Genomic DNA, 13,715 nt, shown 5'->3' on the forward strand with positions numbered 1-13,715 from the left:
TGCACAGCTGTTATAAGCAAAGAATTCATGTGTATACAAGGTATAAAATATAGCCTCAAGTTAATTTTTAAAGTCCATGCTCTCAGAAATATTTATTCAATCGTGATTTCATTCTTATTATTTTATAGCATCTGGTTTGTCAATGATTAGGTTCTTATAGTAGTTTAACATTTTCTATTTGATCAATGCTTCAATGTTTTAGAATATTTGCTCAATTGCTCGTCAATTCGAGTAGGCTTTATGTTTGCTGCATTATGGGTACTGTGTGAGAATACTGTGATGAGTATAAAGGTAAAAAGACATGGATTTGCAAACAAAGGAATTGGACAGTCTAGTGGCAAACAAATGAGATTAATATTTATTTTCTTTAGACAAATAAACCAAAAGATAAATGTGTAAACAAATGTGATATAAATATGATGTGACATAAATATGGGGTAATAGTTTATATTATTAATATGAATCAAGTGTTATGGTGGTACAGTGAAAGACATCAGAGAATCTTTCTCTAGAAGAGGTGAAAGTGGGTCTTAAAAGTCAGATGGATTTTAAATGATGTCAGAGTCTACCAGATGGAGAAGGGGCAGGTGAAGCAATAGCAGGAGGCAGAACAGGGTGTATGAAGGCAGGAAGGGATAAAGAACGTGGTGTGTTTAGGACATCAGTTTGGGCGTAAGTGGAACATACAGTGCATGGGTTGTCATGAGAAGAGTGGCAGGGAAGGTAGGTTAGGGCTGGGTTGTGAAGAACCTTACGTAGCACACACAGTCTGGGACTTCACAAGAAGGGGTTAGATTCCAGCAAGGGTTTTTAAGTAGGACAGATGTGATGAGAGTTTTATTTTAGAAAGATCATTCAGTGAGCAGCATGAAGGAGAAATGGGACGGGGGAAAGTCTTAGAAACGTAGTAGGAGTCCAGGTACAAGATGATGAGGGTCTGCACCAAAATCAGGCAGCAGGGAAGGGGAGAAAGGGAATGGTCAGAAACACCTATGACATTTCTAAGACTGGGCAACTGGACAGCGACCACTTCCTTGATTAAACATTGCAGACTGACCACATCTCTCCTGAAAGCCCACTGAGAAGACAGAAAAGGAATGAAACAGGCATAAACCCACAAACACAAAGAGAATGAGAGCGGAAAAATAAAAACAAGTCTTGGAAGATGGAAAGGTGACAGTGGTGACAGACTGAGCAGAGCAGAGGAGAATGAGCCCTAGGACCTCCAGAGCAGGTACTGATGGAGAGCAGCCCAGTTCATTCTGGCAGACCAGATTCAGGACCAGGAAGCACCACATTCTATCCAGTGGTAAAGTATAGGGGGCTGGTGGGAGGCCTATATTTGTTGTACACCAAGATGCTTTTCTCTGTCTATGAAGCCAAGTAACAACCCCTTCTGTTGCTCAATTCCCTCCCCAAGGGGACTTTCCTTTGAAAAAAATCAAGCCAGAGAGTACCCAAACGTGGCACAGCAGACACAGCAAAGAGTGGGAAAATGGAACTTGAAACCAGGAAATTAAATGAATATCTATACCCTAAACAGTGAGACACCTTTCCAACTCACTCATCTTACCCTGTTCCCAGAATACAAGTACCTATCTGTGTGTCCCTCGGGCAAGGGATTAAAGAACTCTCCTCTAGAGGAACACACTGAAGAGCCCAAGGGAAAAACCTCTAGATATTCACATTTGTGGATCCTCTAGTAAAAATGCTAGCCCATTCCTCCTTATTCTACAGCCAGGTGCCCCAATCAACAAGCCCTGCTAATGTACGCAGCTCTTCTAAACAGTTTTTTAGTACTTCACTTTAAAAAAAAATAGAGACAGAGCCTTACTCTGTCCCCAAGGCTGGAATACAGCAGCAGGATGATGGCTCATTGCAGCCTCAACTTCCCAGGTTCAAGTCATCCTCCCACCTCAGCCTCCTGAGTAGCTAGAATGACAGACATGTGCAATCACGCTTGGCTCAATTAAAGAAAAATTTTTGTAGACAGAGGGTCTCACTGTGTTGCCCAGGCTGGAGTGCAGCGATGTAATCACCACTCACTATAGCTTCAACTTCCCAGGCTCAAGCCATCTTCCCACCTCAGCCTTCCAAGTAGCTGAGAGTATGGGCATGTGCCACTATACCCCACTAACTTTTTACATTTTTTACAGAGACCAGATCTCACTATGTTGTCCAGGCTTGTCTTGAACTCCTGGGCTCAAACGTTCCTCCTGTCTCAGCCTCCCAAAGTGCTAGGATTACAGGTGTGAGCCACCATGTCCAGCCCCAGGAAGAAAATTTTAAAGGGGAAGATAAATAATACTATCATAGAGCTAAGATAAGCCATTGTACCCATAGAACAAAAATAGATAATGGTTAAATTGAAAAAAAGAAAGGTAAGGAAAAATTAGATTACAACCAGTTTTTAAATTTAGAAATTTAAAACTGGATAGTTGTGGCACAGACTGATAGTTGCTACCCTATCTCTCCTTCTTTCTTAGGAAAAAAAAGAAAACAACACATAATTTTATGTGAAGTAGCAATATGACCGGTTAAAAAACAATTTCTCAGCCTTCTTTGGCAGTTTGTTGTAATCACATGACTAAATTCCAACCAATGAAATATGAGACATGTGGAAAGGAACTTTTGAGGAAGCCTCCTCCAAATGACTCAGTTTAGAGGTTCGCCCTTTTGCCCTTTTGCCCTTCCCTTTTTTCCAGTGCCTGGAATATAAATGTAATGGGATGACCCCAGCAAGTACATGCTGGATCACAGGACAATCTACTAAGGATGATGGTAAAGCAAATGATAGAAGAGCATGGGTCACTTAGGACCATAGAGCTACCATGGCAGCCCTGGGCTGCCCACCTCTAGTTCCTTGTGAATACACTCGATGAAGTCGCTATTATTTTGTGTTTTTTACTATGCTCAGTCAAAACTAATCATGACTGATATAATCAACATTAAAAAAAATCATTAGAAGACTTGGGAGAGAAAATCTATGAAATATCCCAGAAAAAAACCAAACCAAACCAAAACAAATAAATGAACAATAGGAAAGAGAAAAGAAAATTGGAGAGCCATTTAAGAAGATACAAAATTGAGATGATAGAGCAGGGATGGGGGGATGGGGGTGGGGAATTATCAAAGAAAGACTATGTGAAAGCATGAATTTTCTAAGAAATTTCTTGTTTCCTGGATCTGACACACAAATGTGGTAACAAGAGGAATTCTAAGACAACAGCTTTGTAGCAGACCTAGCAAATGAACAATCTCGAGTGGAACAGAAGGATGGAGCCATAGGACAGACCAGGGAAAGAAGTGAATATATTTCTGAAGAATTGGGGCATTTGACAGATCTGCCAGAGCCTAAGAAAAATGATGACAGAAAATCAAGCAAAGGAAAAACTAAGGCAATTATTAACACCAGGAAACAGCAAAAGTTGAACAAAAAAGGAAATGTAATCATAGTGTAACATATGGCTCATAAATGAGCAATAGTTACCTAGTCATGATAACAAGAATACTAGCTTTTAATTTTAAAACAAACAAAACTGTGGGATAACTACACTGGGGGCATTAGATGAGGAGAAGTCAGAGTGGCATATAAGAATTAAATCCAGGCAGGGCGCAGTATCTCATGCCTCTAATCCCAGCACTTTGAGAGGCTGAGGTGGGCAGATCACTTGAGGTCAGGAGTTCGAGACCAGCCTGGCCAACACGGTGAACCCCATCTCTACTAAAAATACAAAAATTAGCTGGGTGTAGTGATGGGTGCCTGTAATCCCAGCTACTTGGGAGGCTGAGGCAGGAGAATCACTTGAACCTGGGAGGTGGAGGTTGCAGTGAGCTAAGATCGTACCAAATCCTCATTTACCATAAGAGGAAGTCCAAAGATGATGTTGGAAACTGACATATCAAGAAGCAGCAATGCAAATACATTATTTAGTAACAGATTAACTGAAGAAGCAAATTTTTGGTTCAAAGTAGGATTTTCTGGGAATGGGACTGGGAGAAGAGAAGAGTAAAAGGGGTGGTATAAAAGAGTAGTAACTACTGTTTCTGATTATGTGACTTTTAATATTATTTGGCTTATTAAATTATAGTTATTACATTGATTAAAATAAAATAAATTTAAATTTTTAATTAAAAGCTTCCCAGCAATTTAGAGGCAAAGAAGGAAAAACAGGTTTCCAAGAAGATGTAGGCCGGGCGTGGTGGCTCAAGCCTGTAATCGCAGCACTTTGGGAGGCTGAGGCGGGTGAATCACGTCAAGAGATCGAGACCATCCTGGTCAACAAGGTGAAACCCCGTCTCTACTAAAAATACAAAAATTAGCTGGGCACGGTGGTGCGCGCCTGTAGTTCCAGCTACTCAGAAGGCTGAGGCAGGAGAATTGCCTGAACCCAGGAGGCGGAGGCTGTGGTGAGCCGAGATCGCGCCATTGCACTCCAGCCTGGGTAGCAAGAGCGAAACTCCGTCTCAAAAAAAAAAAAAAAAGAAAATGTAAAACACTAGTTTTGGGGGATTTGTTTTGTTTTTGTTTTTGTTTTGAAATGGAGTTTCACTCTGTCACCCAGGCTGGAGTGCAGTGGCGTGATCTTGGCTCACTGCAACCTCTACCTCCCAGGTTCAGGCAATTCTACTGCCGCAGCCTCATGAGTAGCTGGGATTACAGGTACCTGCCGCCATGCCCGGCCAATTCTTTGTATTTTTAGTAGAGACAGCGTTTCACCATGTTGGTCAGGCTGGTCTCAAACTCCTGACCTCAAGTGATTCGCCCTCTTTGGCCTCCCAAAGTGCTAGGATTACAGGCGTGAGCCACCGCACCCAGCCAAAACACTAGCTTTTACATATCTCCTTCTGTGTTCCTCATCTCCTCCTCTTTGCCCACACCTGTGTGTTTATATCTCCAGGGGCAGCATAATGTAGAGGAAAGTACATGGGCCTCAAATACAGACAATACAATGCAGGGTGATGTCCAGCTGTGCAAAGAATCAGCTCAGAGTCTTCCCTGTGACCTCATGGGGACACAAGGTCTTCATTTGTAAGATTTAAAATGCTAATATCTATTATATTACACAAAGTAATAGACATAAAGCACCTGGAATATGGTAGGCTCTTGAAAATGTGAGTTCTCACTTTCAGAATTTCTCATGCCCTATATGCCTCTCTGTGAGTGTCTGTCTCTGTGTCTCTGTGTTTACAGATTTGAGAAAACAAAGCTTAAGCCACCTTCCCTCCATCCCCTCTTGCCTGGTTTGGGAGATTCATCTTCCATAAGGAAAACATTGTGTCCTTGACACATAGTTTATCACAACACACTTCCACTTCTCTTGTAAGGAGAGGTTGATTTTACTTGCATTGGCATTATACTTCAGTTCATTTTTGAGTGAAAGAGATTGATACCCAATTACTAGCTGTGGCTCCCAGGTCTAATACACAGGAGTAGATAAAAATCACTGTTTAAACTTAACTACGTATAACAGAGTAGAATTACAAATAATTCAGCTGATACCTGAATATAATGTTTTAAAATAAATACTGCAGAAAATTAACAAGGATTTTAAACCCAGCTATAACTGGTTTGTGATAACTGGGTAGGTAGGATAATCGGTGGTCATCCCCAAATAAGAGACCCCAGTGTGATGACAGAGCTCTCACCTTCTCCACTGGGCTCAGATTGGTTGCACAGCTCAGACACAGGTTGCTCTCCATATGTTCCCCCAGGCTGAGTCCCTTCACTCCCGGAAGTCTGCTTGTTCCAGCAGGACTCCCGCCCCTCCCAGGAGGCAGCGGACAACCCATCAGAGATCTCGGCAGGGAAAGAAGGAGGGGATTTGAGGTCCAAGAGGAAGCTATCTTGGAGGGTCTGCTTGGTTGCCTTCTTGCCTTTCCTCTTCTGATTCTCTGGGGTCCTGTTACTCTCTCCTTGCCTGGGCCGGCTACTCTCAAGCTTCCTGGTTAGCTGGAAGAGCTGATCCATGTCCTTGGTGAATTCCAGCAGTGTGCCCTCCAAGACACTTTGGGCAGGTCCCTCAGAGCCATAGTTGGGAGCTTTCTCTAAGAGCAGGTGCTCAGAGCAATGGAGGCCTTCCGGGCCCTCCCTGAGCACTGGCTCAGGCACTGGGGGCAGGCTACAGGAACTCATGGACAGGGAGAAGTAAGAGTAGTCCACTGCAACATATGTCAGCATGAAGTTGATGGTGACGATGGGGGCCAGAATGTTCACCTGACCCACAAGGACAAAGGCCATGGTCACCAAGCTGGTCAGGCAGATGGCAGCCACAGGTGTTTTGTTTGGTCCCTTCTGCAGCAACAAAAATAACATTCAGCACCATAAAATTTCAGATAGAACGCTTCAGAGATTTCAGAAGTTATAGGATAGAAACACCGCTCATAATGGCTCAGCCACTTCTCCCCAACTGGTTGTTCATCTATAAACTTGAGATAATAATATTCAACTCATGGGGTTACTGTGAGATCAGAGTTCATACATGTGAAATGCTTCACACACACTGACATGCAGTAGGCTTCACAGATATTAGTTGTATTAGTAACTTTATTTTTTTTTTTTTAGTCAGGGTCTGGCTCTGTTGCCCAGGCTGGACTGCAGTGGTGTGATCTCAGCTCACTGCAACCTCTGCCTCTTGGGCTTAAAGCCATCCTCCCACCTCAGCCTCCTGAGTAGCTGGGACTACAGATGCACAGCACCATATGTGGCTAATTTTTGTATTGTTTGTAGAGAAAGAGTTTTGCCATATTGCCCAGGCCAGTCACAAACTCCTGAGCTCAAGCAATCTGCCCACTTTGGTCTCTCAAAGTGTTGGGATTATAGGCATGAGCCACCGTGCCCAGCCTGTATGAATAACTGTGAACATTGGGCATTATTATAGAATGGTGACATCCCAAATATTTCCTCCTTTTGTCTTTCATTGGGTTTTAATACCAGCATAGAAAGTCAGAGATACAAAGTTGATTCTTCCCAGGAAGAGGCAGATTCCGGAAGACACAGCAGAATCACTGGTGGCTGGAGGAGGGGAACTCTGACACTAAACATGCACACATGCTCATGCACACACATTACACACGCCTGTTATTCATGGAGGTGGCTATGGTGACCTTCAGGTGGACAGGAGTGGAAAAAAGGTGCTAGCTGCCACTCCCAGGAGCTCTTCATCACAGTCACTGACATAGTTCTTGGACCAAAAGCAACAGTCACTTCAGTCCCTGTGTTCTTTGACCCAGCTGGCAACTCCCTCCTCTTTGAAACCCTTTATTCGCCTCACTTCTCCTGATTCACGTCCCTCTTCACTGACCGCTTTTCCTTGGTTTCTGCGGCTGGCTCTTCACATCTCTGAATTCCACAGTTAAAGCAGCCCTGGGCTCCATCCTCAGACCTCTTCTCTATCTGTACTCCCTCCCTTGGTGAGCTCAACGAGGCTCATGGCTTTGAATACCGGCGTTATACTGACGACTTCCAAATTTGAATCTCCAGCCTAAAACATTCACCTGAAAGCCAGTCTTACATATCCACCTGCCTACTCACCATTTCCAGTGGATGTCTAATAGGATCTCAAACTATGTCCAAAACAAAACTGTATTTTTGGAGGAAGGTAAAGGAAGAAATCAAAGATAAGTTCCAACGATGTGTTCCCGAAACCGGAGGGAGGCTGCAAACTGGAAGTGGATGGGGAGGCCCTCAGTGGTACCCCAACAAGACAAAAATAAACTGCAGCTTGCAAACCATATTATTGGGAAGTGGGGGTCTCTGTTTATGTCTCTTTGGTCCTCCCCTAGGCTATAGGAATGTCTATTTTAATCATTCCAGCCATGACTCAACTGAGCTGTCCTTTATGTATCAGTTAAGGTTTGGTTTGCCATGGTTAACAGGAACCCTAGAGGCCAGAGGTATGAGAAATCATCAAACAGCAACCCCCAAGGGGCAGGTGAGCTTCGAGGGCAGTTAGAGCTGCAAGAACCAGCTCACCTCCTGACCAAAACATGCTTTCTTCTATGCTAAACCTGGAGGATTGGAATTCATTTTTATTAAAGGATGGGGCACTGCATTTTTATGCTGCTCAGGGTCGAAGATGTTACTGGGACTGGTTAGCTAAACCAGTGCGCAGTGGCACAGTGGCTCTTGCCTGTAATCCCAGCACTTTGAGAGGCCGAGGTGGGCAGATCACAAGATCGGGAGTTCAAGACCAGCCTGACCAACATGGAGAAACCACGTCTCTACTAAAAATACAAAATTAGCCGGGCATGGTGGCCCATGCCTGTAATCCCAGCTACTCAGGAGGCTGAGGCAGAAGAATCACTTGAACCCCGGAGGTGGAGGTTGCAGTGAGCCAAGATCGTGCCACTGCACTTCAGCCTGGGTGACAGAATGAGACTCTGTCTCAAAAAAAAAAAAAAAAAGCGCTAAGTGGGCTAAAGGGCTGGGTGGCTGTGACATTTAAGATGCTTCATCTACTTGGCCCTAACCTAAGCCAGCCAGAGGAAAGGGCTGAAAGAAATGACCTCTGCATTCTTTTCTGTGTCACCCCAAAGAAATTGATCAGAGGCTCAGATCAGAAAAGCTTAACCAATTATGAGCCAACAATCAAGTTAGCAGCAAAACATGTTTCTCAAAAAAAAAAAAAAAAAAAAGAGGATGACTCACCCCTTGTCCCAGACAGGCAAGTGCAGGGATCACTTTCTCCTGAGCAATGCATTGCAGGATGCGGGGAGCTCCATAAAGTCCTCCCATACAGGAAGCCAGGGATGAGATGTATAAGCCCAAAAGGAACAGGAAGCCCACGAGGGATACCTGTGTGAGAAGTGGTTTTATTAGCCAGTGCCAGAGCCTGTTCCTGTGGCTTTCTACTCCCCCAGCACCCACCCACCTGCACCCCATGCAATCATCCACTGAGTCCTCTAGATCCGATCTCTGGGATACAGTTTCCACATTCCCAGCCTCACCCCCATTCATTCCATGACTTCAGCTGAATCGACAACATTTCATATGGACTGTGCAGTGGTTCTCAAATGAAGTGTCTGCCAGACTCAGCTGCAGGGCTTGCTAAACACAAATTTCTGGGACCCTCCTAAGAGTTTCTGGTTCAGTAGACTTGGGGTGGGGCCTGGAAATTTGGATTCCCCACGTGTTCCCAGAGACCACACTTTGAGAACAAACTGGCCAACTACAATGCTCATTGGCCTCTTGCCTTAATAAGCTCACCCTTAAAGATGAGCTTAAATCATTCAGATGATTCACTCTGAATCATCCGATAAGCCTCTGCGGGAGTGACCTCTCTGAACTCAAATCTGATCACACTGTCTCCATTGCAGACCTATCAAAGGCTCCCCCTGCCCTGACATGTAAGGCTCTTCATGGTCTGTGATCTCTTTAGCCTCACACCCTGCATACTAAGAGTCTAATCAGCATGATTTTTCTGCCTATAAGAAGGCTCTGTCCATACCCACTAATCTACTCATTGTCTGTTAAACTCCTAATGTGCTTCAAAATTCAGCACAAACCTCACCACCACTGTGAGGCCATCCCCAGCTCCCCTGACTACAGTAGCCACTTCTCAGTGCTCCACAGCATCCCAAATGTGATGTTACGACAGCACCTATCATGGTGCCCCCTCCACTAATCTGGAGGCTTCCTTTAAGCAGGTCTTCTGTCTTGTTTACCCTAGAATTCTTGGTGCCCAAAACAGAAAAATAAATGCTGAATGAATGAATGATATCCATGATCCACAAGGCACCAACAGATAGAATAACAGGGCACAGCTGTTCTTGGTGCCAACTTGCAAAAGATCAGGGTCCAAGGTCTTACTAGGACTGGTCAGCTAACCCAGTGCTAAAAGTGCTAAGGGGCTGGGGGGCTGCATGGCTGCTTGCCACAAATTCACCCTTCTGGGCCAGAACTCATCTGTACCCACAAGGAAGCAGCTTTGTTTTCTTATTTGAGGTGCCCTCTCCATTCTACTTTACTTTAGGCACAGGGGCCAGAACTATACATTCCATGTACTCATGTGTCCAGTGCTTACAGACAGGTTAGATTTAACATTCAGCTTTGTCACCTGAACCCTTCTTGAGGAAGGCTCTCCTCGCCTCATCTTTTACTTCCTTGCATCAGCAAAGCACTGGATTCGTGTCATCAAGCGACACTGAACACAAGCCGCTGGCTAGACCTCTCTCCTGGCTCATAAATTATCACTGGAACAATTTGACTGACTGATGAATCTCACATCAGTCAGGACAGCTGATTGGGAAAAAAAAAAAAACTTTGCTTAAAAAAGAATATATTTGTAGGATGGTGAAGGTTCATAGAATCATAAGGAAACTAAAGGATGAGCCTCAGAAAAGGGCAGGACGAAGTCTGGAGGCATACCCAGCCTCTTCCCCAGGAACAGCTTGGCCAAGACACCGCCAGCACCCCAGCTGCCCTGTGGACGAATTCTCACCAGCTCTTCACCTCTGCCTCATTGGTCACAAAGTGAGCACGCAATGGCCTCGTGTAGGTCATGTGCACTACCAGGGCTGCAAAGGGGCAAGCAAGAGAGGTCTGGTCCACTGGGCTTCTATTATGCAACATGGGGGGTACTCACTCCCTTCAAGATCATTGGGTGGAATAATCCCCACATGGTCAGGAAGGTCAGAGGCTTGATGGACAAGAATAAGGTCCACTATGGAGCCCACCTTGTCTTTAATTCAGTGTTGATTGCTTTCCCCTAACTTTATCATCTCACTCTTATCCCCAAAGAATCTCACCTGTCTCTTTTTTCCATGTCACAGGTTTCTTGGATTTGTCCTGTCCACCCCACTCATCGTTTTGTTACTACAAGAAATCAATGTTGTCTAGTGTTTCCATCACTTTACATGATCTGATGGCATTTTGTTACTTTCTGTCCTGTGGGATAGTTAGTTATGCTCATGGCTTATCCTGCCAGCACCCTAAGCACCTCACGGATAGAACTGTATCATGCATCCTGGCTCCCTTCCTCTAGCACCTCATGCAGAATCTGGCAAACAGAACTCAGCAGCTGAGTCCATGCAGCTTCAGGTCTTCGCTGTGATCATGCCCCAGGGGCCTTACAAAACTGTAAGATACACTGGGTCCATGATTAATCTTCAATCCATTCTGAGATATGTATCTATTACCTTTATTTCTGTCTTCTCTACCAAGTGCATCCTATGTTGACTGGTTTTTAAAAAGTAGATTCTATGACAAAATTTTAATAAGAAAGAGCCTTTTGAAAATTTAAGTCAGTAGTTCTCCACTCTGGCTAAATGTAAGAATCACCCAGAAATTCTGATTTAATTAGTAGAGAGTGAGACACAGACGTGGTTGATGTTTAGAAAGCTGTCCAGGTGATTCAAATGTATAGCAGATGTGGCGAACCACTGGGCATATATTGTGTTCTCCCCTCAAAAAATTCTTTGGGAGAGTCAGGCAAGGTAGCTCCTTGCAGAAATTTCACTGCTTCTTACCTAAAAGATTACATATGTTTGATTTTTTAAAAACTTTTTCATTTAAAGTCTATTTACTCAGAGCAGGAATGAGTGGAAATGCCCCAGACTGGCATCCTCCTAATGCTGGACTGACCTCAGGAACTGGGCACCATCAGTATACGATACGGTGGCTTCCGTCTTTGACCAGCCTTCCCAGAGATACACCCTGGGATTCCTCCAGAACTCTAGAGGCTGGGGTCAGACAGGGCCAGGTATAGCAACTGGTTTATGTCCCATTTGTCAATTATGTAACATGATCTGTTCACTCACCACTTTTTAAAAATATAAACTATTGTGTGAATCCTTCGATAGCTCAGTTGGTAGAGCGGAGGACTGTAAAAATATAAACTATTATTCAGTCTGTTTGCTGAATAATATATGAAATGTTTGTCCCCGCATCTAGACAAATTATAAAAACTTCATTCCATCTCTCTCCTGCCTAAATCCTGTATCTTTCTTTCATTTGTCATCCATCCATCCATCCATTTAAGAAGCATTTCCTGAGGACAGGTTATGTTCCTGGCATGGTGCTAGGCAGAGCAAGGCTTATAGACACAATGGCAAACCATGTGGGTCTGCTCCCAGCCCTCACAGAACTTAATTGTTTTCTCTGCTCATATCAGACTGAAAACTTGTGAAATGTGCCAATGGAGGTAGAAGTGAGAATTTATTTGAGAAGAGGTGTGTCAACAGTTCTTTTTAAATAAAAAGTGATTCCCTTCTGCCATCCACCTGTTTGAGCCATTCCCCCAACAACAACAACAAAAAAAACCTCTTTCCAAAATATTACATGGAGTGTGAATTACCCTGATTTCTTTTTTCAGTGACTACTGATGAAAACAATTACTTCCATCTCTCTGCTCTTATTATTTTCTCCCAGCTCCCATTTGAGCTTTGGCCGTTGAGGGACTCCACTCATTCACTGGCTGCTCTCTTCTCTTGAGGGACTGGATTTAGTCATTTGCAAGGGGCCTGTTCTGTCTCATCTAATTCCAGTGGCCTCCTGACATCACTGAGGAGTACATCCTGATACCCTCACAATCCCAAGTGTATTAATAAGGCCATGTCTCAACAATGCTATGGTTTTTTCTCCCACATCTCATTTCCGCAGAGCCATCAGTTTCCTAACACTCCACACTCCATGAATTGATCAACATCTCAACTTTCAGTCAAGTTTTACCTCTCACTTGAGAGCCATTTTCCATAGACTGCTTCCCTTCCTGAGAGGCAGGACTGTGTCCACGATGGAGGACAGAGGACACTCAGGCTGGCCCACTCACAGGTGCCGAGCGGCCCAGGAGACTCATTCCCCTGTCACCAGTGCTGTCCCATCCCCATCTTCCCTGCACAGCTTGTGTCATGGGCTTCCAAGGTCCCTCTTGAATATGTGGAACCATGACTATTAAATCCAGGAATCAGACTTTGCTCTGTGGGATCCCCCAGTTTTTTGTTGTGAGACCGAGTCTCACACTGTACCCCAGGCTGGAGTGCAGTAGCTCAATCTTGGCTCACTGCAACCTCCGTCTCCTGGGCTCTAGCGATTCTCCTGCCTCAGACTCTTGAGTAGCTGGGACTATGGGTGTGTATCACCATGCCTGGCTAATTTTTGTATTTTTTGGTAGAGACAGGGTTTCACTGTGCTGGCCAAGCTGGTCTTGAACTCCTTACCTCAGGTGATCCACCTGCCATGACCTCCCAAAGTGCTGGGATTAGAGGCATAAGCCACTGCACCCGCCCAGATTCCCTAGTTTTAACAACAATACTTTTGGGATATTTTTCCTTCTTAGATTGCTCTTATTTTGCTAGTTAGCAAGCCTCAGGGCTCCTAAGGTACTTGGTCTTTTTTATGTGTAATAAACATCTGTTTCCTGGACTGTATACAAGTTTATTTTAAAACATTTAATCTATTTAATTTCACCCCAACTAACACTGTACAATTCTTTTTATAACTAAATAATACTGAGATTGACTATTTTGGCTTTTAATATTTAATTAAATATGGTGGATTTGTGGGGAGAAAATGTGTTCCTAAAATAAATGTGTTTATCTGTAAGGGTATGCCCATAAGGAGTACGGAAGGGAGTTAAAATTTAATTAGCACCTACTATGTGCCAGGCAAAATTTATTATAATTAGCACCTACTACGTGCTTTCATGGGTTATCTCAGAGCCACAACCATATACAAGACTTTTTTTTTTTTTTTTTTTTTTTTTTTTTTTTTTTTT

The 13,715-nt window shown here is 43.9% G+C and overlaps 1 protein-coding gene across 1 annotated transcript in view; it reads right to left on the minus strand.

Moving 5' to 3' along the window:
- Nucleotides 1-13,715, minus strand: part of SLC12A8 (solute carrier family 12 member 8) — a 140,377-nt gene that overhangs the window by 17,649 nt on the left and 109,013 nt on the right. The window contains exons 10-11 of the mRNA XM_037734212.1: nucleotides 8,651-8,797; nucleotides 5,655-6,295 (exon numbers count right to left, since the gene is read on the minus strand). Of these exons, the coding sequence (XP_037590140.1) occupies nucleotides 5,655-6,295; nucleotides 8,651-8,797 (788 nt within the window). The remainder of the gene's footprint in view (nucleotides 1-5,654; nucleotides 6,296-8,650; nucleotides 8,798-13,715) is intronic.

The sequence above is a fragment of the Cebus imitator genome, unplaced genomic scaffold (genome assembly GCF_001604975.1).
Source record: "Cebus imitator isolate Cc_AM_T3 unplaced genomic scaffold, Cebus_imitator-1.0 Scaffold588, whole genome shotgun sequence".
In the NCBI taxonomy this organism is placed as follows: domain Eukaryota; kingdom Metazoa; phylum Chordata; class Mammalia; order Primates; family Cebidae; genus Cebus; species Cebus imitator.